General features: G+C 40.1%; 2 protein-coding genes across 2 annotated transcripts; one reads left to right on the top strand and one right to left on the bottom strand.

The window, feature by feature from the left end:
• The first annotated feature begins 3 nt into the window (after nucleotides 1-3).
• On the top strand, nucleotides 4-1,544 carry LOC5575830 (sperm-associated antigen 1). The gene is made up of 3 exons (XM_001655801.2): nucleotides 4-923; nucleotides 984-1,111; nucleotides 1,170-1,544. Exons 1-3 carry the CDS (start codon nucleotides 185-187, stop codon nucleotides 1,500-1,502), a joined length of 1,200 nt encoding a protein of 399 aa, XP_001655851.1. The 5' UTR covers nucleotides 4-184; the 3' UTR covers nucleotides 1,503-1,544.
• On the bottom strand, nucleotides 1,504-27,054 carry LOC5575829 (zinc finger protein-like 1 homolog). Its single transcript, XM_001655802.2, has 5 exons — nucleotides 26,808-27,054; nucleotides 26,619-26,730; nucleotides 25,429-25,622; nucleotides 25,191-25,371; nucleotides 1,504-1,918 (listed from the first exon to the last, which is right to left on the bottom strand). Exons 1-5 carry the CDS (start codon nucleotides 26,907-26,909, stop codon nucleotides 1,635-1,637), a joined length of 873 nt encoding a protein of 290 aa, XP_001655852.1. The 5' UTR covers nucleotides 26,910-27,054; the 3' UTR covers nucleotides 1,504-1,634.
• Between the last annotated feature and the right edge of the window lie 665 nt (nucleotides 27,055-27,719).

The following is a 27,719-nucleotide window of genomic DNA, read 5'->3' as shown; positions in this document are numbered from 1 at the left end:
CCCCTTGTCAGCATTCCTTGTTTGATTGTAAAAAAGGAGACGGAACCATAATTCTAAACAGCGGCGCATGCCCAACAAGTAGGCAGACTAGGTCGGTTCCCTTGGCGACTTAAAACTATTGAACACATAAGACTGACGGTTTTGTTTGATCGATATATAGAAACACTGGTTAAAGTCACAAAAAATGTCTAACAAACCGAAACGATTGTTGGAAAAATACGACATTTTGCTAGAACACCTCGATTACGGTTATATTGAAAAGTGTACCGATGGAAGCGAATTAGAAAAAATCATAAAAATTTTGCGCTCTGGCCAGGAGGGCCACTATCCGGATTTGATGGCATTCGCCATGCGGCAGCTTAAGTCAATTAAACCTGGTTCGAAGTTATTCCGTCAAGAGACTCCATTGGTTACGAAGAACAGTATGGCGAGTGATCGTTGGGACCAGATTAATCAAGACCTGACCCAGTGGGAAAAGGACATGCAGAACATACAGAACGCCATGCTTGATGGGAAGGAAGATGCTCCAAGATATTTGCCACCCGTAAGGACCACATCGCTGAACGACAAAAAATGTTCATCCAAAACACAGCAAAACCGAATTAAATCAAGTGATTATGAAAATTGGGATCGATATGACCCGGATGCTGAAATTCTAAAGATGGACCTGGAAGAAGAACGTCACAAGGAGTTTATTATGAAACGAAATGAAAGAAACTCAAATGATAGAATGATTCAAGAAGTTCAGCCAGATGATGTAACCCCTATGACCGAAGCAGAGAGAAAAATACTGGCCATAAAGTACAAGGAAAAGGGCAATGATTATTTTCGAAGCAAGGAATACCAGCACGCTCTCTCAGAATACAACAACAGCATTGCACTTTACCCATTAAATGCCTGCTTCAATAATCGTGCTATTGCAAGTTGGGTATTTTAACGGTTCTTTCAAATTTTCGTATTCTTATACATATATTTTATTGTAGATATCAAACTGATGCGGTACAAAGAAGCCATATCTGACTGCGAGAAATGTTTGGAAGGAGAACCTAACAATCTAAAAGCTTTGTGTAGGAAGGCTGAAGCACTCAAACTTGACGATAAACGACGTGAGGTTTGTATCCACAGTTGGTTTCCTGTTTTCATATTTCCTCACCACTCAGTTATTGCAGGCCTACCAGACGTATTGTCAGATTTTACAGTTGGATTCGAAAAACAAACTTGCCACCGATGCAATTGAAGATCTTCGTCGTCAACTCCCAGATCTCCCTCCAGCAAATTCTTTCCCATTACAAATTGAAGAGGTTGCCAACGAAGACGACGACTATGCAGCTCTCGTCAAGCCTAAAAAGATTATCAAAGACAAACTTCCCGAAGCGGTGCAAAGTTTGAAAGCGGAAACTGTGAAAATGGTACAGAAGGCCAAAACCGCAAATCTGCAAGATAACAATTTCGAAATCCTAACACAACCTTCAAAGAAAGTTCTCATCGAAGAAATTAATTGAATTGGTAGATGTGACCCTAGAAATATATTAGATAATACAAAATAACAAATATAGAAATAATTTGAATAGTAAAAGACTGATCTGTGTTGTTTTCGTGTTGGAATGGTGGTGCTTTACCATTTTAGCATTCCTTCATTCTTCGTGCGGCAGATTACGGTTGTAAATCAGGCCCACTTCTCCATCTCCGCCGCGGCGTCCCAAAGTGGCTAGAACGTAAATGATGCAAACAAAACCAATGCAACCTCCAAGCACAAGGAACCACGTTCGTCTCCATGGTGGCTTTGAGGATGGCGCGTACAGTCTTCTAGACCAGCGGGAGAATATTTCCTGGGGTGTCCTTCTCTTATACTTATTATCGTCCCTATCGGATGCCCCTATTGGGGACTCCCGAGCCAACAGTGGACGTCGACTGCTCGCTGCAAATGGAATATAAAGTGATGATAAGTCTCGCGTTTAGTAGGTATCGAAACGGCGTATCTGCAATGATTGATATTCTCTTTCGTTACTAATTGATGGCCAGGCCAACTGTTATTCAACTGTTATTCTTGTTTCTGTAGCTATTTATGCTTCTTCGTACTGCAGCGTAAAATCTAACGAAATACGACTGAATTTCGCATACCAATTCAAAGAGAAACCCGATCACTACAGAAACATTTGTCCAACATTTTGCAGTAAACGGTTCCGCGGTCAACCGTTTTGCGGTTTGTACCGTTCCACGAAGAAGGTACATGATATTCTTTCGAGTCACTCACACTTACACATGTGCACATTACACACGTGTACTTACATGCATACGCATCTACATGCACGAGTATATACGCACATACATATATACACCCTTCTTAGTTTATACTAAACCATTTTGTAAATGGGATCGATCATGAGTGAGATTTATGAATTGTTTTGAAATCATAATTTGAATTGATATTCATAGCAACAACTAGAAACACGTGTCGAAACTGTTCCGGTTTCGTAGTTTCTTTGATTCTGATTTCTACAATTTCCGATTTCGATACAATTTTGACGCAACACCATAAAACTATTCAAATTCTATGAACTGCATTAGGAAGCCAAGTAGGACAGTCAGTTTCGGATTTATACAGAAATGTCCCGTGGTGGCTGTCCGAGGATCAAACAAAACTGCAAAATCAAGAAATGGTGGAAATACCAAAAAATTCTCTCCTCCAAGTTTCACATTTTCAGCTGGAGAATTTCCGTCACTTCCGGGAACATCTAAAACCCCACTTGTCCCAGTTTTTCGCCTAGAAACTCAACCAACTCGTCAGCAGGAACCAAACAGTGCTCCCGAAAACTGACTTTTTCTGAGATAGCGGATTTCATCTTCGAAATGTTTCAAATTTCACCCGAAACGAGAAACCTAATCAACATGGCACTTTACTTGGCGAAATCTTTTATAAAGCAAATAGCTTCAAAGTGGCCGCTTCTTGACTCGTTCATATCTTTCGATAGGGTTGGAGATATGATCGAAGTGGAATTGTAGTAGTCTTATAAAAATGTGGAGGCGTTCAAATTTTTTAGTACACAGCACTCGCTGTGACATATTTGCTCTTTGTGAAACATGGCTAACTTCTGATAAAAAAATACCTTTTTCCACGATTTTAATATTATTCGTCTGGATCGAGGGGATGGATATGGAGGGGTGCTCTTAGGGATTAGCAAGCTTCACTCCTTTTACAGAATTGATTTCCCTTGATGACAAGCATTGAAGTAATTGCATGTCACATTACAGCCCGAGGTAAAAGCTGTTGTGAAGAGCAATATTTTCTGTATACGCCTATGTGTATGAATAACAGCTACCAAAAGAGAGGAAAGAAGAACAGTATGAAGAACAATTGAATTCGAAGACGCAGTGTGCGTACAGTTACTATCGAACCGTTTATAATAAAGGACGTTTTGTTTCGTAAGTGCTTTGCTTCAATTCTTCCGATCACGTTACGCGAGTTCCCAAATCCCTCGGTTCTGTTCCGGTTCTTTGTGTCCGCCGGTCTAGATATTGTCCGCTGGGAAGCTTGGATGGTAGATCAGTTTAATCCAACAAAAGCCTCAGCATAGAAAATTTATATATACCGCCAAACGCTAAAATATCTCGCAGAGACTTAGCGGCTATATGCGAAGCTATGCCTGCGCCATGGTTGAGTCTAAGAGATTTTAATTCTCACGGAACAGTCTGGGGGTCACCGAGGGACGACAATCACGTAACCTTAATATATGATCCTTGCCACTACTTCAATCTGACAATTTTGAACACTGGGAAAGCAACACGAATAAAAACCTCCAGATCCCCCAATAGGGTCCTAAAGCCCTGTCTCAATGTTAGTGCCAAACGCTTGAGATCAGGCCAAAAACACATGTTTACTCATTTTTTAAATGTTTTTTGTTTGTTTAAGTCCAAAAACCATTTTTTTATGTTTTTTAGCTTTTATCACACCCCTAGGCTTAAACTCAAATTTTGGGTGTACACTGATAGGCAAAATAAAGTGCCCAAATTAAAGTTAACACACTTAAATCTTTTTTGATGTTTTATTTTCGATGTTCTTTTAAAGTTGCACTTACAAAATTTTGATATAAAAAAGAATTTTACTCATAGAAAAAGAAAATCAATTTGTATTGAGAAAAAAATAGTGACAAAATAAAGTGCCCACTTCCTTCTTGGCCCCAGAAAAGGTGATTTAAGAAAAATAAAAAGCAATTTAATTGTTAATGTGTCCTCCTTTGGCCTTAAGGACTTGCTGGAGGCGCTTCGGCATGCTTTTCACCAGGTTTTGTAGGTGTTGTGGTTCTAGTTTTTCCAGGCACGCTCCAAGGCCTCAAAATAATTATTTTTGTTGGTAACACCAGTTTTGTCAACCCTGGCATCGAGAATCGCCCACAAATTCTCGATGGGGTTGAGGTCTGGGCATTGTGGAGACCATTCCAGCGGTTTAATCCGACAAGACCGGAAGAAAGACTTGGTCTTCTTGGCAGTATGCTTCGGATCGTTGTTCTAGAGAAATATGAATTTCTCTTCAAGGCCCGTGTGGATCAGCGAAACCTCCAGATTTTCCCGCAAGATGTTGATGTAGGAATCTGCCGTCATTATTCCGTCGGTTTTCACGAGGCTTCCTACTCCACTACATGAAAAACACCCCCAGACCATCACATTTCATCACATCACACCTCCATGCGTCACCGTTCCTAAAGCTCGAACTGTTTAACCGAAAGCGGCGGGCTCGTGTGTGGTGCAGAGCGCCACATCCAAGGAACGGTGAAGCATGGAGGAGGAAATGTGATGGTCTGGGGGTGTTTTTCATGGAGTGGAGTAGGAAACCTCGTGAAAATCGACGGAATAATGACGGCAGATTCCTACATCAACATCTTGCGGGAAAATCTGGAGGTTTCGCTGATCCAGACGGGCCTTGAAGAGAAATTCATATTTCTCTAGAACAACGATCCGAAGCATACTGCCAAGAAGACCAAGTCTTTCTTCCGGTCTTGTCAGATTAAACTGCTGGAATGGCCTCCACAAAACCCAGACCTCAACCCCATCGAGAATTTTTGGGCGATTCTCGATGCCAGGGTTGACAAAACTGGTGTTACCAACAAAAATAATTATTTTGAAGCCTTGGAGCGCGCCTGGGAAGAACTAGATCCACAACACCTACAAAACCTAGTGAAAAGCATGCCGAAGCGCCTCCAGCAAGTCCTTAAGGCCAAAGGAGGACACATTAACTATTAAATTGCTTTTTATTTTTCTTAAATCACCTTTTCTGGGGCCAAGAAGGAAGTGGGCACTTTATTTTGTCACTATTTTTTTCTCAATACAAATTGATTTTCTTTTTCTTTGAGTAAAATTCTTTTTTTTTTGTCAAAATTTCGTAAGTGCAACTTTAAAAGTATATCGAAAATAAAATTTCAAAAAAGATTTAAGTGTGTTAACTTTAATTTGAACCAAATCAATGAGAGAAATGCGAAAACTGGTGAGGTGGGCACTTTATTTTGCCTATCAGTGTATTTTGTTTTCCGTGTCTCTTCCGAAATGTCATATAGGAACAACCCCAGTGCTAAAACTAAAACCCCTGTGGTGTTTTTGTCAACTAAGCGAACATCAAACATGATCAACAGTGTCAAGGTTCATTTATGGACCCAATTTTTAAATTAAAGTTTAAATATGATACAGGCCGTTATTTGAGCGGGAAAGATTGCTAAAGTAGTTACAGTAACATTCTTTTTCGTGTTATTAAATAAAAACAAGATTTCATTCAACACTTTAGGACCCTATTAGACCTCTCAATCTGTTCGAATTCATTATCATTGGATTGCAAGTGGAAAGTAATTCAAGATCCACATGGTAGTAATCACCTGCCTATCAAAATTTCAGTTAGCAATAATTCGTGTCGAACACACCACATCGACGTTATCTATCCGCGTTGATTATAAATAATGCTCTTAAAGCTTAGCGTAAACCGGTTACAGGATCTTCAGCACGACGTCGGCCGCCCACCCCTTGTTGGGATGACGAATGCACCGGAGTCTATCGCGAAAGATCAGATGAGTTTAATGAATATTTATCGAAAACGTGGCACGCGCGATAATTACGGCTTTGTTCTCTTGGCCGCAAGTTCAAGACCTCGTGAAAGCGAAGAAACGCGATTACTGGAGAAACTTCGTCAACGGATTATCACGGGAAGCGCAGTGAATGCTCTTCTCGATAGATATTCGATTTCGCGAAGAAAGTTTGCCCGGATTCTGTCCAAGTTCAAATGACTATTCGTGATTATCCAGACAAAAGGAATGCAATGGACTCAACTTTTTCGATGGTAGAATTCTCACTTGCTCTCTTTTCATGTAATAATTCTGGTCCAGGTATGGATAGTATTAAGTTCAACTTGCTGAAAACTTTCTCAGACGTTGCAAAGAGGCGGTTGTTGAACTTATTCAATGTATTCTTGGAGAGCAACATTGTTCCGGATGATTGGAAACAAGTGAGAGTTATCGCCATCCAAAAGCCAGGAAAGCCTGCGTCGGACTACGACTTTTACCGTCCTATTACGATGTTGCCGTGTCTTCAAAAGTTGTTAGAGAAGATGATTCTCTTTCGGATGGCCAAATGGGTTGAATCAAATGGCCTTCTCTCAGATACCTACTCAATTTGGATTCCTCAGAGGCGAAAGAACGAGCGATTGTCTTGCGTTGCTTTCTACTGAAATTCAACTGGCCTACGCTCAAAAATAACAAATGGGCTCAGTCTTTTTAGATATTAAGGGGACTTTTGATGCCGTTTGCGTTGATGTCCTTTCAGACAAACTCCACGAGTGTAAACTTGCCCCGATATTCTCGCCGATTCCTTGAAGAAAATTTCTACAGCGACTCCCGTTTGAACTGACATCTCTTTTCTTTTTTTTTATGGTGTACTCAGCTGGAGCTGTATGACAGCTTCGTTGTCTGTGCTGGACCCCGTAGTGCAAATTATACCTCTACTTTTGCCAATATTTAGACGGAATAGCCTATGTTGCCCGCTTTAACACTATTTTGGATGAATATTGTGCAGAAGTAGTTTTATTAAATTGTTTTTGCTTCAGATTCCCTCCCGTAGTCATGTTTGTATAGTCATCCTTTAGTTCTGAGCAATCGGATTCTTTTTTACGCATGGAGAAGCGACATGAAAATATATGTTATTAATTAATGCATTTCTTGGAAATGACATACAGAGCTATGTTGTAGTAGTCTATGTTGACAAATTGTAGCACAGATGTCATCTCCAAGCATCTTTTGACAATGATAGACAGAAAATGTTAATTATACAGAATGCGGTCGTATATCAAACGATAGCGATAGGGAGATCCTTTTTTCCCGAATGGAATGAAGGTTATTGAAGTGAAAAACATGAAATGTACTTCCATCTATACGCGAACAAGAACTATCTGAAGTGCCTCGTCATTGTACGTCATGTATTCTCTAGTATTTTAGTCGTTTATGCTACTAGTCTTAAACGTGATGTGTTATACTATATGAATAAATTTCAAAATATGAATCAAGTGTTTGGTTTTAAATAGTCTTCATCTTCCGAAGGTCGTACTGGAATGCTTATCAATACAATACTTTTCTAGGAGAGATGACTGTCTATGTTGCCATCTTGTAGTACCGAATCCAAGTTGTAGATAATTAATATGAGGAGAAGTATCAAATCTAAATGTACTGTAAATGGGTTTGGTATGGTCATCGATGTGCTTTATGTTCGTCTTATTGTTATTGTTCTGAGGTCTTCTCAAAATGAGAATTCAATTGAATAATGTCTCAAGTTAGTTTACAGTTTGGATAGACAAAGTTATTGGTACGGTATTATTGGTACGGTATCATGAATATATAGGGGGACTGAAATGATATACAATATGTGTTCGCTAAGAATTAAAAATGTTACTTACCCCTTTCTTAGCATACCCACCAACGCATATGGATCGTTTTTACCTCAGTTTGATGGTAATTCGATCCGTGTCCGTGCTGATCTATGTGCTTCGGCTCCTAACACGACGTTTGATACATACGACAGACCACTTGCTCCCTCGTGATGGTGTTGTTGTTAGTTGTTATACATGAAAAGAAAGAAAGAAAGAAAGAAAGTTATTAGTATTAGGAATAAACAGGATTTAGTGAGTTTTCATTGAATTACATTTGGCTACATCGCTGATTATAGTCAACGACATCGGAAACTTTATGTGTTGACTGTTGATCTAGTTTTTCCTCAGTCCCGTTGGTCAGTATTGCTAAAGGTCCTTTTTAACATGTTTATTAGTACTTGGACAAGTTGAATATTTTAAGTTTACTACTTTTGTCATGTTGGTCAATAATGATTTTTATCAGTTTGTTTTATACATCTATTCATATTCAAATCTGGTCTCGTCTGTTTTCATTTAGAATCGTCGTGAATACATTTCTATGTGTTAAAAACTATACTAGAAATACTAAAGAAATAGAAAGTCATTTTTTATTGTCCGGATCCACTTTTCGGTGCCAAAATAAAGCTTCATCGCGCCTAAGCCCTATCTATTTATTATAATTTTGCGAGTATGAAGTTGTTGTAGTTTTATGATACCGACATAATAAATGTGGTTTTTTATTATGATTCTAATGAGAGAAGCATAACAAATTAACATTTGTGTCACATTCTACTCGATGGATCCTCAGTCATTCTCCTCATTAGTCAATATTATAACCATTTAAACAAAATCTAACCTATCTGCATCAAAGTGTGGCTACGGCTCCTGTTACCCCGATGCCTGGTAACAGGATCACCGTTGGATCACATCCGTAAGATTGATGCATCTATGCCAGATGGTTGATGACGCGGCATTAAACAAATATTTCCTGATGTGATACCACCACGACTGGACATGTCTTTGGTTCCCATATAAGTGCTAATGGGGTAAGCCCACCCATCGCGGCAAGATTACACGTCCTAGGGGAGGGCCGTTTGAACTGACATCTCTTTTCAACTGCATACTGCAATCAGAAAAAAAGTGCTTCCTTGAGCGGTTCCTTGCAGGAATTTCCCATGCATCAAGATAGGCCAAGAAATTACTTGTCAGCAGCGAATCAGGCTTGAAAAGGAATCGCTGAAGAAATTTCTCGCCGATTCCTTGCAGAAATTTTCTACAACAACTCCCATTTGAACTGACATTTCTTTTCAATTGCGTACTGCGATCAGAAAAAAGCGCATTCTTGATCGATTCCTTGCAGAAATTTCCCGCGTATCAAGATAGGCCGGAAAATTACTTGTCAGCAACGAATCAGGCTTTACTTGTAAAATTTGTTGTCTGAGAAGCACATGAAATTTTCACATGGAAACTCAACAACTTCTCGAATAAATTACATGGGTCTCCTCCAGGGCTCATGTTTAAGCCCTCTTCTTTACAACTTTTATGTAAGAGACATTGATGATTGTCTCATGGAAAATTGCACGCTAAGACAGCTTGCGGATAACGCCGTTTTTTCTGTTACAGGACCAGAGGTGGACAATCTGCAAGGACCATTGCAAGATACGCTGCACAATTTGTCCGCTTGGGCTGTGAAGCTGGGTATCGAATTCTCTCCGGAGAAAACTGAGTAAGTTGTCTTTTCTAGGAAGCGTGATCCGGCGGAGCTGGTGCTTCAGTTTATGGGTAAGGAACTTACTCAAGGTTTATCGCATATGTATTTAGGGATCTGGTTTGATGCTAAAAGTACCTGGGAGACAAATTAGATTTCTGTATCAGAAGTGCCAGCAACGAATCAACTTCATGCGTACACTCACAGGAACATGGTGGGGAGCCCACCCGTAAGATCTGATTTCTGACCTTATCTTAAAGCATTATCGACTTATATTTAAAGCTTTATCGAACAAGACAGCTGGCAACAAAAATGGGATGCCGGAGAATTGGGCAGGTGGTTACAATCCATACTCCCGCAGGTATTGAAGAAGCCGTGGTTCAAAGGGTTGGACTTAAGGCCCAAGTAAAAATGGTGCAAAAGTCAAAACTAAAAAAGCAGTTTTCTCTTTTTAAATGGATAAATCGAAGAAAATAATAACACACAGCACTTTTATTTGCCAAATAAAAAGACTGTGTGTTTTTATATTCATCAATTTGTTGTTTTAAAAGGAAAAAACTGCTTTTTTCAGTTCTGACTTCTGTTTGATTTTTTCTTGCACTTTAAGTCAAGACTTTATCAAAGTAATGTGTCAACTTATGTCCAACTACTAGGCTCTCATTTCTATCGAATAGGGCTCGCAGATAGCGATCACTGCAGCTGCGGTGCAGGTTACCAAGGTATCAACCCCGTAGTTTGGGAGTGCTTCGAATACGGTATTACGGCCCAAGGGAAATCAGAAAAGGAAGTCATTAGAGATGTGTTGGGTAAACTTGACCTTGTGTACATGAAGCTATGTACGATTTTTCAAACAAGCTGATTGCATTGTTTGAGTTCCCCTTATTGTCGGTCCTTTTGTCCACTTTGTGTCTCCTCGAAACCCGTCTTTTTGTATCGTTACAGGTTGTCATTGCCCACCCTACGTACGACCAGCAACAAAGCAAACACGTTACAACTTAAAACTGCTGAATTTTAACGGAACGTTCTCATTATCCTATCCCTTCCATGAAATTATTGTTACCCTTAACCTCGACCAAACCGTGAGTTTTACGATTCCCTAAAGCTAAAGTAAAAAATTAAGAAAACACCATGAATTTGTTAAAAAAAATTAGAAGAACTCGGCTCCGTAATGCCTAATGGCGCATGAGCCTAATAAATAAATGATTAGGTAAAAAAAAGTAAAAAATGGGCAAAAAGAATCGAAGCTATCCATAAGATCCGGATCAATTAAGGCCCAAGTAAAAATGGAGCAAATGTCAAAAGTGAAAAAGTAATTTTCGCCGTTAAAATCGACAAATCGAAAACAAATAAAAAGACACAGTTGTTTTATTTGCAAAATAAACAGGCTGTGTTTTTATTTTTTGATTTGTTGATTTCAAGGGCGAAAACTGCTTTTTAATTTTCGACATTCGCATCACTTTTACTTGCACCTTAAATCGATTAATTTGATCGGCACTGATCAGACAAAAAGTGGCCCGGAAACAGAACAAACCGATTCTTTTCCCCTATTTTCCTTCGTTCGATTCACGACTTTGTTATGGTGCTGCTTCGAATTGGCGGACGCTTCGGAAGCCTTTCTAACGGTATTTTTCAACTAAATTCCGATTGTTTTCGCTTCCTTCTACATTCTCTATTCATAAAAGTGCATAAACTATGCGATTATGGGCAGTATATTATACCTACTTCCAGCAAAAAATCTTGAAAATTGATTTTTTTTTGTGTATGGTATTCAGTTGGAGCTGCCTGACAGCTTAACTTGTCAACCTCGGTCTGGCTTTTGCCAAGTTTCCCCTCTACCAGGACCAATACTCAGACGGACTAGGCAATGGCGCCCACATGAACATTGTTTTTTTTATTAGTATTGCGACCTGGTAGTTTTTGAAAAGTACCCACATTCCCTTGATTCTGAGAAAATTATTATTATTATTGTCTTTATTAGAGAGACTTTCAGCCCTTGGCTGGTTCGTCTCTGAATAAAAAGATGAATCTATAAGATTCATCTTAAAAAATGTTTACAGAGTTATATATCACAGTCTAATGTAAGTATACAATAATCGATTATTCGTGTTGTAATTTAATTCCGTGTAAGGTTTCATCGTTGTTCCGTCTCGTTCAGTGTGTCATTGTATCGGTTCATTGGTTTACATCTAGGTGGCGGTAATCACGACAAAGCGATAGCGAATAGTGTTCTCACATCGGCCGCGAGATGGCAGGTGGCTCGCAATGTTGGTTGTCCGTTGCTAGGGAGAACTGTCAAAATAAAACTAGGAAAATATTATTATTTACATCGATGCAGATAGAAAAGACAGGGAAATTTTTTATTTCAAAACTAAATGGTTTTAGTTGAAACATTATTTGCTTTCAAAAGCAAACGATTAACAGGTGAGTTGTTATTTATCAATAATTGGATTTCAGCTTTCGTTTCAGGTCCGACTTCATCATTGAGCTGGTGTTTTAGATGTTTTTGAAGAGGTCAGCCTCTTTGAGAAATCCAAACAGTGACTTTTCAGCTGCACTGTCATTTCTCAGTGCATCGCGAATGCATCCTATATTGTGTGTATGTCTGAAGGCTTCATACTTTGGGCATTCTGATATATAGTGTTCAACTGAGTTTGGAATGTTGCAAGTGTCACAGAGAATTTTGAACCGGGGAGCACTACCCATGTTATGCGATAATCGCGTATGGCCCGTCCGAAGCCTCGAAAGTATTACTTGTTCTTTTCGGCTCTTTCGATCAATCCACTTATTAGTTTCACCTTTAATTTTGCGGCTAAAAAGAGATGTTTCCCGATTCCATCGATTGCTCCATGCTAGATGAACTGTATTTTTCACCCAAGCCTTAATATCCTGTCCAGGGGATTCCTTGGTGAGTAAAACACTAGTTCGACCCCGGTTTGCTAAACAATCTGCTCTCTCATTTCCACGGACCCCGCGATGTCCTGGAACCCATGTGAAAACAGTTTCATCATGCCTATATTGTGCAGCTACGTGAATGGCCTGGATCCAAGGGTGCTTAGGACTTTGTGACGTCAAGGCTTCTAGGACGCTGGCCGAATCTGATACTATTAGGAGAGGTTTGTTGGTTGGTCGTTTTGTTGCCTGGAAAATAGCAGCTGCTTCAGCTGAAAAAACCGAACAAATGTTTCTTAGCTTGTACGATTCTGTAAACTCGTCACTGAAGATACCAATTCCCACTCCATTATCACATTTAGAGCCATCAGTATATCTAATTACGAAGTTGTTGAACTTGGTGCTAATCCTTTGTACGAAAGCTGATTTAATCTTGTCCTGATTGCATCCCGCAGTGAATCTACGCTTGAAGTAATGGTCGACTTTAAGATTGGGAGACTGCCAGCTCCTAGATCCACACCAGTGAAGCCCGCTCACCGGTGGGAGCGTAACGCTGGCCACAATTTGAAGGATGCGGTTGGCCTCACGAATTGTGAAAGCTACCGATCCATCGTCTCTTGTTTTTTCGGCGAAACTGACCGCTTTACAACCAATTTCCACGGCTATACAGTACTCCAGGGGAAGTACACCAGCTTCGATGCAAGCGGAGAGGGCCGGTGTTGACGGAAGGAGACCCGAGATTGCCCTTATTGCTCCATGGTATATTGGTCCCATTTTTTGGATCAATTCTTCCGAAGCTATGCAAGTCAGTTCTAGACCATAAAAAATTCTGCTATTTAAGATGGCTTTCGCTACTCGGAGGCGAGAAGACCGGTCACTTTTGGTGCGGTTTCGCGAAATAGTCTTCAGTAGATTCAACCGTGCTTTGCAACTAGTGTGCAAATGACTGAAATGTTCCTTAAAGTTCAGTTTTTGGTCTAGAGTGATGCCGAGTATTCTAAGGGATTTTTTACTAGGAATGTCTATTTTGTTAATGGTGATGGGTTTCGGAGAAGGGCGGTGTTTGTGGCGACATAAATGCATTCTGAAACTTTTCTCCGCAGAGATATCAAAACCTACAGACACTGCCCATCTTGTTACAGCGTTAACTGCGGCCTGGAGTTTTCGATGGATGAATTTGGGTTTTTTTCCAGTCACCACGATGACAATATCATCAGCATATACGAAAATGTATACGCCTTTGGGGAGGCATTCGAATACTCCGTTTATGGCAACTAAAAACAAGGTGACAGCAATTACTGACCCCTGGGGTACTCCTGTTTCTTCTCGGACAACTTGTGACCGATGGTTTCCGATCTGAACCTGAAAGGATCTATTGGACAAGTAATTTTTTATAAAAAACAGCATATGTCCGGTAACTCCCCAGTTAGCTAACTGATTTAGGACTCTAGGTGTCCATGTCCTGTTGTATGCTTTGGATAAATCTAAAGCAGCAATTTCGACATGTTCTCCTTGGCTAACGGCGTCATCAAGAACTTGTCCTAGGGTAGCAAAATAGGTCCCAGTGCCCTGGCCCGGGCGAAATGCGTGCTGTCGTTGGTCTAATTTATTGTTTCCTTCCAGGTATTGGACCAATCTTCTGTTGGCCATTTTCTCCATCACTTTAGCAGCGCAGCTTGTTAAAGCGATGGGACGAAAATTTTTTGGATCGGTAGAATTTCCCCCCGGTTTAGGTATAGGTATCACTAAGCTGTGATTCCATTCTTTTGGTAATGTATTAGCATTCCATTCTTTGTTAATAAGTTCTAGTAAAGTATGTTTTCCACGAATCGATAGGTTTTTCAGCATGGGATACCCTATCTCATCTGGCCCTGCCGATTTTCCTTTACATTTGTTCAACGCAAATTTCAGCTCCATTAGAGTGAAAGGTTGATTAAATTCTTGTCCTTTGTCAGGTGGAACCGAAAAGCCTTGGATTGCCTTCTCTGGTGAGGGGTGTTTTTTCAAAAAGGAATCTGGATAGCTACGCAATGAGGACAACTCCGCAAAATGGTCTGCTAGTGCATTGGCTATTGTGGATGGGTTTCGAGTGGTAACATTCCCAATTTTTAGGGCTATTCCATTGACCCTTCGTTTTCCTTGTAAGGCGTTGAATCTGGCCCAAAGCTCAGAGGAGGATTGTTGATCATTTATACTATCGAGGAACCTAGTCCATGACTGTTCTTTGGCATCCCTGATTATTTGCCGACAAGCATTACGTTTTTCGCGGTAGATCTGGTAAGCCTCTTCTCGCTTAGGGTGCCCTGGAGGAAAACGTTTGGCGGCTCGCAGTGCCTTCCGTCGGGATTTGACAGATTGCTTCGTGTCCTCCGACCACCAATGCAGGGCACGGCGTCCTGGTGTTGAGCTTGTTTTTGGTATGAAAGGTGGGGCTGAATCCGTGATCATTTTGGAGAAGTCTGATATCGAATCAGGTGGTGATTGGTCAAGCGCTGCGTCGATGCTGGTTTGGAAACCCAACCAATTTGCTCGATCGAATATCCATCGAGGACGCCGGGATGTTGCTGGAGTACTGTCATTTAGCTCTAGGGTTATGGGGACATGGTCGCTTCCGAGAGGGTCTGTGCTAGCTGTCCAAAGGAAACGAGGAACAATATGTGCAGAGACTAGTGATACATCTATTGAGGACTCAACCTGTCCTTTGATAAAAGTTACCGATCCATCGTTTAGAATGGTGAGTCCGTTCTCATTGGCAAAGTCAGCCAGAATCGAACCACGGAGATTGTTTTTGGGGCTTCCCCAAGAATGATGGTGACCATTACAGTCACCAAGGAGTATAACAGGGTCTGGTAGTTTTTTTATGATTTCTGTCAACTGACTGTGTAAGTTTGGTATCTTTCCGTTTGGTATATAGAAGGAAGCGATTGAAACAGGGAATGGCCAAGACAAGCGGATGGCAACGATAGGGAGATCAGTATCTAGCGGAATTACCGAATATGGAAGCTCGGCAAGAACACCAACTGCTACAGAGTGGTACAGGTTTGATTTGACTTTAGCGATCCATTTGTATTTTTTACCTAGTGTGTTGTCCATTGTTAAGGCGGTGACCTTATGGATTTCTTGTAGAGCTAATATGGCAGGTTGTTTATTCCGTACGAGAAGTTCTAGATCTGGGAGATTATTAAAGAAACCATTCAAATTCCATTGCAGAGCAAACGTTTTTTGTCTATTCAGACTAGTGTTTGCAAGGGGTGATTGAGTTGAAGAATGATTACATTCGTTAGTAGAACACGGAAAAGACTTGTTAAGGGATTGGGGCTGTTCGCCATTCGTTACAAAGTTAGGTGAAATATAACTTACTTGATCGTGTAGTGTCAAACCTGAATGAGACTCCATGGTATGCGAGACCAAATTGGTAGATTCCAATGCAGCATGTACCGAGCTAGTATAAGAAGGGTATTTCGTACTATTTGACAGACGGGATGGTCCTGGATCTATGATTGTAGTGTTTCCGTAACGAGCTTTGTGTAGCAAATCGTATAATTCACTATTTGTTGCTTCTAATCCGAGAGGAGGAAAGTAGGCGGCTGGATGTAATATGGTTGATCGTGTTACTCTGTGATGAGTTCTGCTTGAATTTATTTTTGGTAAAATTTTAAGTCTTTCACTGGTCGAAAGGGGACCAGTCTCGACGAACTTGCTTGGTTGTTCAGTCATCTCCCTGATCTGATCGTACGCATCTGTTATGTTGGAATCGAAAATAGTATGGTGTCTGATAACGGTTCTAATTGTCAGGTTTTGTAGGGAGGACTGAACAAAGTGATCTGATTGATTGAATTCTATTTTTTACTCTTTTTTCCTGTCTTGCGGTTGTTGGTGTTACGCTTGGCCTTGGGAGAAAGGGTTTGGGAGTCGCTGCTATGATAAGATTTGGGATGATTTCGTTTTGCTGTGTTTGATGAACGGGTATTTACTGAGGCCTCCGTGATTCCGGACCCTCCTGAATGAGCTGTACTCATGCTTGCGTCTGACGCTCCGTCATCATGTTCCTCTTTCTGTCGCTTTTCCTTTTTAGAGAAGCTCCCTTTGCTTTGAGCTTTTCCAGTGAGCCATGCTGCACACTGACTTGTCGTTTCCGGATAGGTTATTTCTTGTTCGGTGTTTGGCGTGACGGTGGAGCAATTGTAGAATGAAGCGTCTAAGGCAACCGGTGTCTCTGGTATGGATACTGCGGAATTACTGTAATGAATTTCAGAACCTGTTTTTGCTGATCGAAGTTTCGCAATCTCTTCGTCCTTTACTGCTAATGTTTCCTCAAGCCTCAAGACAGTTTGTGAGAGTTCAGATACTCTACGGACGAGTTCCTCTATAGTTCCGTGTTTCTGAACGGTATCAAATCTGTCTGCGACACTACGGTTTTGAAGACTTTTTTCCATTTCAGCAATACGTTGGTCTTTGTGTTTAGCGTCAGCTTGTAGTCGCTTAACCGTGGCAACCAAATCATCTACTTCCTTGTCTCTGCTATTGTTAACAACCCCGGCATACGAAAGATTACTAGTGTTGATACCATGGCGAGTCTCGAATTCTTTCCGGGCTTGGGGGTAGGAAACTCCCAGGTCCACACGAATATGCTGTATTTCCACTTCTTTCACGTATGCGGGGCATTTACGGCTAGAAACCGCATGGTCGTCTACTTGGCAAATCTTGCAGAACTGAGCATTTGTGCAAGGTGGACGTTCCTTGTTTGTATTCGTTGTTCCTTCTCGTGTGTCAACGGCTGCAGCAACTTCATCGTCGGGATGTACCTTACTACATTTACCGCAAACTCGGAACGGCTGTGGGCAGCGCTTCCCCGTATGCCCGTAATCCCAACACCGGAAACATAACATGGGTGATGGATAATAATTTCTTGTCCTGCAACGAGACCAGCCGAAATCTATATGCGGTGGGATCACTGTACCAGCAATGGTAAGGATCATAGTGGGAGTGTTTTCCCACGTGCCAGCAGAGGTTTTTCGCATGATGCGTCGAATGTCCTTTACACCTTGGTTTTTCAGTTGAGCACGAAGGTAGTCGTCAGAGAGTCCAACCGAATCGTAGTTTGATACTACGCATTTGGATTGGTTAAGTTGCGGGTGTTCCAAGATTTGGATGGCCGTACCGTCGTTTAACTGATCCATTTTGATGAGACGCTTGAACTGACTTTGGCTTCTTACCTTGAGAACATAGGAGAGCCCTTTGTTCTCTTTGTAGGCTCCAACAATGGGTCCTCCAATACACTTCTCGACGGATAGTCGTAAGAGAAATGGATCATTCGGAAGTGAACCATTGATAGCCTGCATCCTCAGAATTTGTAGTGGTCCAGAAGATCCATCACGATCCATGTAGTCGGGTAGGCGCCGTCCGGTGTACTCACCGTTGAACAAATTCGTCGGGTTCCCTTGTCCACCTCCGGGTCCACCTGGATCCCCAAAATGGGGCGAGAATCCGTCCGCCAGCGCCATGCTGACGAGACGGGTTGGGTTTTTCTTTAAAACTTCAGATTACTCTTTTGATACTGGCACCTGCTCAAAGATCACGATAACTTTTTCAACTTAAATGGATTTAGGTCTGTGTCACTTCTGTCGCCACGTGATTGGGCCCCACTATAGCAGCACGACTGTTAAACACGCGGAAAAAAGAGAACAATGCGGATCAGCCGAAACAATAGGCAGAGATCAAGATTGAAAAAGCACTGGAGCGAATGGGAGAACACGTCTGCACTGGACGAGTATAAACTGCCAACTGATCTGAGAAAATGAGAAAAGCAAGCATTGTGAAAATCAGCAGCTCCATCAGAATTTGTTTGAAATAGAAGTGTAGTAGTGTCATTACTAATACTGTCTAGCCGAAATGGTTTTGAATAATTTGTCATTCAAGTGCTATTCTGATTACTCCTGTCTTTTACGTAAGATTAGAGTCTTAAATGTCAATTGTCTTCAAGTCTTAACAAAATTAGGCTGTTTAGTAGTAGTTCTAGTTAATTTCGTTTTTTGTTGTTAAAAGTGTTTATTGGTCATTACGTTCATATATCCTTAACCTTCCGTCAGTCGCTCAAAAAAAAGTTACACCAGCGGTCGCATCGTGTACTGAGTACACGCGGAGCAATTTTGCTTGTCAATCGCAAGCTAGGCTAGATAGAGTATTGATGTCTTCAGCAAATTTCTTCAGTTCAACGGTACCAATTGGTCAGTGGACAAATGAAACTTTGGAAACATCCTCAACTTCCAGTGGCCATCGGATAGTTCCCCGGGGGACCGATGAAGGGGACATTTTGCAATGCAACTTCTCGAACACAAATATCTCAGGATCTAGATTGTTTAGCACGATGGTGTCTTCGGCAAAGTTGTTCAGAACGTCAAGGACTAATATGTGATAGGCCGCTTGTTTCGGAATTCTGCCACCAGTTGGCGCTAGTGAGCATGTAATTTTTCAAACACAGATATCTCAGGATCCCGACTACCTAGAAAGATGCGGTCTTCGACAAAGTTGTTTAGTAGGTCATGCACTAACATATTATAGGCCATCTAACTTGAAATTCTGCCATCAGATGGCGCTAGTGAGTATACAATATTTCAATCACGAATATCACATGATCCCGATTTGTTATAAAGATGGTGTTTTCGGCAAAGTTTGTTCAGTAGTTCAAGGACTAATATGTGATGATCTATTTAATTCGGAATTCTTTCACCAGATGGCGCTAGTGAGCGTGACATTTTTCGAACACAGATACCACAGGATCCCGATTACCTAGAAAGTTGACGACTTCGACAAAAGTGTTGAGTAGGTCAAGGTCTAGCATGTGATAGGCCACCCAACTAGAAATTCTACCACCAGATGGCGCTAGTGAGCATGGTGTATATTGATCGCGACTATCTCAGGATAGCGATATTATAGCAAGATGGTGTCTTCGGCAAAGCTGTTTAGTAGATCAAGGACTAAACATATGCTATGCCGTTTGATTAGAAATTCTTCCACAAAACGGTGCTAGTGATCATGGAATTTTTCAAACGATATCTTTGGATCCTGATTCATGAATAAATGTCCTGAGATATCCTCATTACTAAGAAATATAACTTCTTCGGCAATGTTGTTCATTAGATGAAACCTAAATGCGAAGGACCTCAAGTTTTAAAATTCATCCAATAGGTGGCGCTAGTGAGCATGCCGATTTATGATTGCTAATATCTGAGGTTCCCGATTACATCGAAAGATAAAGTTTTCAGCTAAATGGTTCAGTAAATCAAGTACAAACTTGTGATGGGCCACATTTGGTTCGGAATTCTACCAGTAGATGGTGCTACTAAGTATGCTATATTTACAACCCAAATGTCTAGGATCGTAAATACATAATCATGAAAATGACATCTTCAGTTGTTTATTCCTGAGACGAAACTCGCGGAGACGGTCTTCTTTGTCTGCGATTGCTAAGTTTTTTTCTAATTCCACTTAAACAGTGTTTACATCAATCTTGCGCAAGCCGTTCAAACTCTCACATGACCATCTCAGCCATAAACTTTTGCGTTTGCATCACACCGAAGTATAAACGGCATTTTGAGTGAAATTTCATGCCAGCAAACGTAGCAGACATTATAAATAAATCAGTCTTGTCACTGAAGACGGTCTTACAATTGAGATCGAAATTGTCTTTTTTTTTAATACTCGTATCTGTCAAATCTGTCATCTTTCATTCAATTTAAGGTATTTTACTTCACTACTTGAAGTTCAAGTTTATCCAGAAAGTAGGGTTATCCACAGAATTTGTTTATATAGAGATGTGTGAATACTGGAATCAAAGATCTGTCAAACGTTGTTCCAATCGAGCAATGAGGCAATATCAGCTGGTTTTGACGTTAACTACGTCCTACGGCAATATACTGGGTGTCAATTGAAAATCTAAAATGTTGCGACCGTCACGAAATTATGTAAGATTTTGAATGGTAATAACTCAGCCATTTATCGGTAGATTTTCAATATTTTCCCACCAATCGGTCAGAAATTTATACAATATTTTACTCGGACGGAGAAAACTTTTGATTTTTGACGATAGACTGTCGACTCCTTTCTTACGCAACCAAACTCGTTCATATTGTCTTCCACGATTCCTTTGGGTTAGCTAGTGCACTATAAAAGCAGACCAATTTCTGCTTCTTCGCGCATTCTTCTTTTATACTGGAAGTCAATTAAAAATCTAAAATGTTGGGACCATCACGATATTATGTTAGAGTTTGAACTAAAGGAAGGCTGCAAATATGAAAATCGACTAAAATTCAATTGCAAAAAATCACTTGGCTTAGTTAACGTCATGCGGTCGTGTCTTGTACACAACTCCCTCTGATTTTTTGTTTACCATGATTTTTTGACGTTTCGTGATCGGAGTGACCGTTCGATTTCAAAGGAAAACGTTAAGCTCTTATAATGAGCCTCTGTACGTGCCATAAATTCTTTTGTTCTGATGACTTTTACTGTGCGCCGTGTGTTGGTGCTGTCTCGCTCTCTCTCACGGGCAACTTGAAAACAGGGCGCACAGTAAAAGTCAAACGTTTTATAGCACGCATAGGCTCATACTCGCATGTTTTGTTTACCCTCTCGATTCAGTTACATGCACACTTTTAGCTGTCAGTCCTATCGCGGAAAGTCCTCATGGATAGCCTTATAGGCCTTTTCACGAGATGTTTCAAATCAACTGATTCGGAAGGTCTTTGAAGTCTTGAATGGAAATGACAGTCCCTTGAATGCACCGGTCCTCCACCGATAGAAACGAATGGAAACACGGACCTGTCTCATGAAAAGGCCTATCCAATGGGCGGCAGAAAGCTGTTACACAAAAATGAATATGGGTGTGTGTTAGTGAAAGTGACGTCTCCGGTTAGCTCGGTCTATTATGGAGACTCACGGGATGACACGCACACTACAACATTGTTCGAATCACATCGAATGTGATAAAAGAGTGCATGGTGAGGTCACAAAAAATTCCCCATTTCTGTCATCCACTGCTGGAATTGTTGACATTTTTTTTATACGGAGTTTTGAGGTTATTATTATTATTTATCTTTATTAGAGTGGCTTTTCGCCCTTGGCGAGTTCACCACTTAGTTTTGAGGTTACGTCAGGCGTGCAACGATCTATAGTCACTGCCTGTGTGGTTTATAAATAAATTCAAAATGCTCTCAGTGCATCTCTAGTATAATCATATTTTCTGGGTTTATCATTATAGTCAACGCTCTATGATCGCTCTGAAAATTGAAGGGATCATCGACTCATTGTAATATCGCGTTATGTACAGTACCTTGAAAAGCTATTGTTGGAGATAATTACAGTAAACATGAAATTTGAATTTTATTATGGTTCTATGAGTGGATATCGAGTAGCGAAAAATTGACTCATGGAGGTTTCACAATATACCAGTGCAACAAAATTCAATATTATTTATGTTGCTATAAACGAAGCATGCTGAAATTTAACTTTTTTTTGTGACTCAGTTTTGTAGTTAAATTATTAAGATATTGAAATAGTAAATCATCCTATTAATTGATTTTGTTATATACATTGTTTATAATTAATGCTATATCATAACATATTTAGGAAACCCTTTGCCTTGGGGTCAAAAACAAATGTTACCAACACCGTACAGTACTTATTTTGTGAAAAATTCGGTTCGCCGATATCTCGGTAAAATATGTTCCGAGATTCGATTTTAAAAATTATCGAATTCTCAGCTCTTGGGTTCTTGCCGGAATGACTCTGAGGTCGGAGACATAATGTAATTGTGTACGCATCTCCATTTGTTGAAGACGTCAACTTTCTAGATAATAGGGATCTTGAGATATATGTGTTCGAAAAATGTTATGCTCACTTACACCATCTGGTGAAAGAATTCCAAATCAAATAGATCATCACATATTAGTCCTTGGACTACTGAACAACTTTGCCGAAAATCGGGATCCTGCGATATTCGTGATTGAAATATTGTATACTCACTAGCGCCATCTGATGGCAGAATTTCAAGTTAGATGGCCTATAATATGTTAGTGCATGACCTACTAAACAACTTTGTCGAAGACCGCATCTTTCTAGGTAGTCGGGATCCTGAGATATCTGTGTTTGAAACATTACATGCTCACTAGCGCCAACTGGTGGCAGAATTCCGAAACAAGCGGCCTATCACATATTAGTCCTTGACCTTCTGAACAACTTTGCCGAAGACACCATCGTGCTAAACAATCTAGATCCTGAGATATTTGTGTTCGAGAAGTTGCATTGCAAAATGTCCCCTTCATCGGTTCCCCCAGGGAACAATCCGATGGCCACTGGAAGTTGAGGATGTTTCCAAAGTTTCATTTGTTCACTGACCAATTGGTACCATTGAACTGAAGAAATTTGCCGAAGACATCAATACTCTATCTTGCCTAGCTTTAGATTGAAAAGCAAAATTGCTCTGCGTGTACTCAGTACACGATGCGACCGCTCGTGTGACGGGCCCGGTAAAAAAAGTTACACGAGCGGTCGCACTGGTGTACTGAGTACACGCGTAAAAACCTAGGTTAAAAACACGATGTTTTCGAATACTTTTCGGTGATTTTTTCGAAAAATTTCTTCTGTACAAGAAGAGTAGATCTTGGAATAGAACCAACACCCGGATCAATTTGAAGAGATTTTCAACGTGTTTTTCGGCTTTTCGCAAAGTGCGTGTACTCAGTACACTAGGGCGACCGACGGTGGGTTAAAGAAAAAAGTCGCTTTCCTTGTCTGTTCAACAATTTTTCGAAACTAGCAAGTGTACCCTAATGATCGATCTCAGCGTCTTGCTTTCCATAGTCATTTTTATAGTGAATATTAAAGAGTAAAGTTACCTTAGGCTTCTATTACAGTCTCCTTCAAGATTAACTTTTCGGTGGCAAATGCAATGCTTCACAACGCCTACTTTCTACTTGTAAATTTTGCGAAAATGAAGCTGGAATTAGATTATTTATAGAGCTGTTACAAATGAGGGATTTCTTATTATGGTAATGTAAAAACCATATTAAAATAATATTGACGCCACTTATTTCTAATCAGTGAATCTACTAGTCATTTTCCTAAGAGTTCCTAAGTATTCCCTACGTCGTATATGATAACGATGTGTCTAGCTAGCTAATAGTAAGAGTGGCTACGGATCATTCTGGTTAGCAAAAGACAAACTGAACGTCATTAATAGTATTAATGTCCACTTCGAATAGATTAATTATTTGAAATGGGCATCAATTCTATCAATGACGCAGAATGTCTGTTGGATCACATCCGAGATATTAGTGCGTCTATGCCATATGAATTATAACGCGGCTTTAAGCAAAAAATGCCAAAATGTGATACCACTACTACAAGTTACGCCTTTGGTTTCCATCATATGGGCTAATGGATTATGCCCTCCCATCGCGGCAAGGTCGCATAACCAAGGGGAGGGTACTTCCAACGAAAAATCTTGAAGATTGAAATTATATCAAATTACCTTATGCCAAATGACCCAGACCAACATTGTACATAATTAATATGCATCATTTTATACTTCCGGCCGAAAAAAAAAGTGAAGATTGATGTGTCGCATGATAGGCTTTGGTCCTTAATTGATGTCCCAGGCACCAGATCTAGGGAGTCCGGAACTGGTCTGAATAGTTCCAAATGAATTGGAATATATCAATGGTTTATGAATTAATTACGAATACCATCAGTGTACCAGTATCCGCTTATGCCCCTATTTTTGCTCACTAGTGTAAAAATTCGTGTCAAAAACCAACACGTCGCACGGATACATTCTAGCAATATTAACAACTTTCAAATGAAGTCGTCTGACGTTATTTTCATTTGATAAAATAATTATTTATATTGAAAACACAAGACCTCGTGAGCGGTTATTGGGTCACTAGGTATTTTTGTGTGTTCCAATAACCGCTCATGCAGAAAATTTAACAAAATTCTAAAGAAATGTCGATTTTAGTATACAGCCTTTTTTATTGCAGTAGTTGCTATGGTTTGACCATAAAAAATATCAGGATAAATAACGAAATTCGAAATAATGCAGTTTTTAGTGAGTTCGTAACGAAATCCGTTTACCATGAGCAAAACAAATGCAATTAAATATTATTTTATGAAAGTTTTTTAAATTCTTCTTATTTTGCCGCTTATTACCTATACTTGGAGCTACATTGTGACATAAAAATAGTATTGATCGACCCAATACTTATTTCATAATAAACTTTTCCACACATAGCTTCCCTTAAATGAGCGGAATCTGGTGCACTGATGGTACTGCAATTCTGATCGATCCGTGCAAAATAATTATGGAAATGTCTCAAATGACCTTCGAACAGTATTCGTATAAATCCAGAATCGACCATCCTGCTTAACTTCCTAAAACAGTTCAAGAAACTGGAATAGTTTTTTTTAGTGATGCGCCAAATTCATTTGAATCAGCAGAAAATTGTGGAAATTCAAGCCAAAAGATTACAATAGTTAGATTATGAGGTACAGAAAAGATAAATTAGCAAATAAAACCAAATTTGGGTTATAAAAACCGCGAAATGGTACTGCAACGTGGTTTACCGAAAAATGTTATACAATCCCAGATATGCCGTTAGGATACTCTACACGAAAAGTATTCAATTCATCAACTTCAATGGCAATATAAAACAAGATATTTACCGTGAAAATCTAGAGCAGGTGATGCATTACTAACGTACGATTCCATGTTAACAATTGAGTGAGGACTTTCGGGTCGTTCGTTCGATCTGGTTTGGGACATACTGGACGCAAAGGTATTTCCATTGTGAACCCCAGCCGAAGTGGTCGCAGTGGTGTAATAATCTGGTTTATCTTCCGATAGCTGAAATTGTAAAGACTTAGCAATGGATTCAGCAAATTTAAGTTGAAGAAAACATACCAACGGAAGCTCAAGAACGTTTCTCGCCCAGTTCACCTGTCCCAATCTTGTCCGGAGAACGTCGGCCACTGGTGAGACTAGATTGACTGGTGGGAAAATAGGATCGCTACAGGTTGGGCATGTATGTCCCCCAGGTGCAGTATTTGCCGGCAAGGATTGTTGTTTCGCATTCAAACATTTCCAATGAAACACATCTGGAATCAGAAATACGTCCCAATTTGAGAAGGCTAACCATTCAGATGGATATCACGGTGCCCCACTAGACCGTTATTATGAAAAACTAAATTATTGCCCATTAAAACCGAATACAGGACGATTAATGAGGTCACTCTGCATTTTTGACTCAATTCTCGCATAACCTGTGATCTCGCCCTAAAAGCCATTGGTAACCGAGTGTGTAGCTCCTTATTTCTAAGCAAATGAATGGACCAGGATCAAAACTATCACCACTGGGAGATAAAGGAGTATCTTCTCTTCATCCTAGAATTGTCGAATAACTTGTAAATTCATTCGTTTGTTCGGTAACAACAAGCTACACACTCGGTTACCAATGGCTTTTAGGGCGAGATCACAAATTTTGCGAGAATTCAAGAAAAATCGCTTAGAAGAATCTCGTGAAAAATTGATTTGATGTTTTGAGCAAAATAACTGAAGAATTACTCTGAATCTGAACTGCCAATGTTAATAATAGCTTAATTCAGTTTTAGTAAATTATAATGATAGTGTTGCCTAAGTTGTTTTTTTTTTGGTGCTACACAATTGACTAATTGGGCACTGTGCCCGTTCGATTTTGGCAACAGGGAAATGCATATAAAAAATGGATTCAGGATCACTCACAAATTCCTATTATTCTCAATGTTTCTGTGAGCTTTATTGAGGTTCACCATGATCATAATAGATAAATTCAATGTGTTTAATTGAAACAACCGTTTGATGTTGGCACGGTTCGATTCAGGCAACATGAATAATTTTAGCATGTTACCAAAACCGAACGGGCACTGTAATTAGAATTATTCTTATAAAGATTTTTTCAAATGTCTTAGCTAAATTCTTCAAATCAAGATTTCTCGAGATTCCCCTTAGGAATTTTTTGAATTAACCCAGAGGGCCAGAATGACCCTATGTGCATTTTCGATTGAGTTTATTTATATAATAACGGTCTAGCGGGACACCGTGCATATTTTACTTACGATAGCAGATAAGTCGCACACAATCCTCGTTGTCAAGTGGACTTCCGCACAATGGACAAGACGAATCAAAATCACTATCCTTTAGCCACTGGATGTATGATTGAACCGTACACTAGAAGGAAACAAGCGTAATTAGCACTCCATTCCTTCATGATGTCAGAGCCGAATTTTAGCCGAGGCCGGAATTACCTTGGTGTGATTTACAACCATGCAATTTTCGCAGACGTTCACCCGATGTTCGAAGCAGAATTGCGTAGTCACTTGCCGCTTAGGACACTTGCAAAGACCCATTATCGATTGATCACGTTATTACGGAACTTCTAATTCGCGGTATTCGCTATATCAATGCGAAATTATCCAGAGAAAATCGATTGCTTATTGAAAAACAATCGCCACGTCCGATCGTCGAACGAAAATAATTCATGACATCTGTACTGTCAGAATATTATTATTGTTTTTCATACATTCCCCTGTGACTGATAATTCTGATCAATAGGGTGGATCCTGCAACGAGTTTCACGGCGATAAACCTGGATAAAAACGATCCATTCAGTGAATAGTTTTCGCATAACTTGGAAATCTCGCCCTAAAAGCCATTGGTAACCGAGTGTGTAGCTTGTTATTACCAAGCAAACGAATGGATTTACACATTAAGCGAAGAACACACGTTGTCAGTCGATATTACTTTGCGAACTAAATATTAATAAACCCTAAGGGTCTGTCTCATTTGCGTTGTTAAAACGAGTCCGAACTTAAATTTGACAGTTCGGGAATTATTTCCCCTCTGATTTCGATCTGTCAAAAATAAGTCTGCTCCAGAGGATGTTGTAATTTTGGACCAGTCTGTTTTATGTTGACGATGTTTATCATCATTGCCTTGCGCCGACCCTGTGATTCGTATGTATGTTGTTGTTTATGTTATGTTATTGTAGTAATAAACCGACCGCCGCGACGAGCAAAAGTACTTTGTGTGCCCGTTCACGTACCGAAATTCCTCTGGTGGTTTTGTCGGTACCACTGTGTACCTGGTGGGCATCATCGTGGTCAATAGCCTGGGACACGATTATATGAAAAATTTAGATTTTCGCTCCAGTCCACTTT

This window comes from Aedes aegypti, chromosome 1 (assembly GCF_002204515.2).
Source record: "Aedes aegypti strain LVP_AGWG chromosome 1, AaegL5.0 Primary Assembly, whole genome shotgun sequence".
NCBI lineage: Eukaryota > Metazoa > Arthropoda > Insecta > Diptera > Culicidae > Aedes > Aedes aegypti.
Note: the sequence above shows the minus strand (reverse complement) of the source record. Positions and strands in the feature narration are given on the sequence as shown.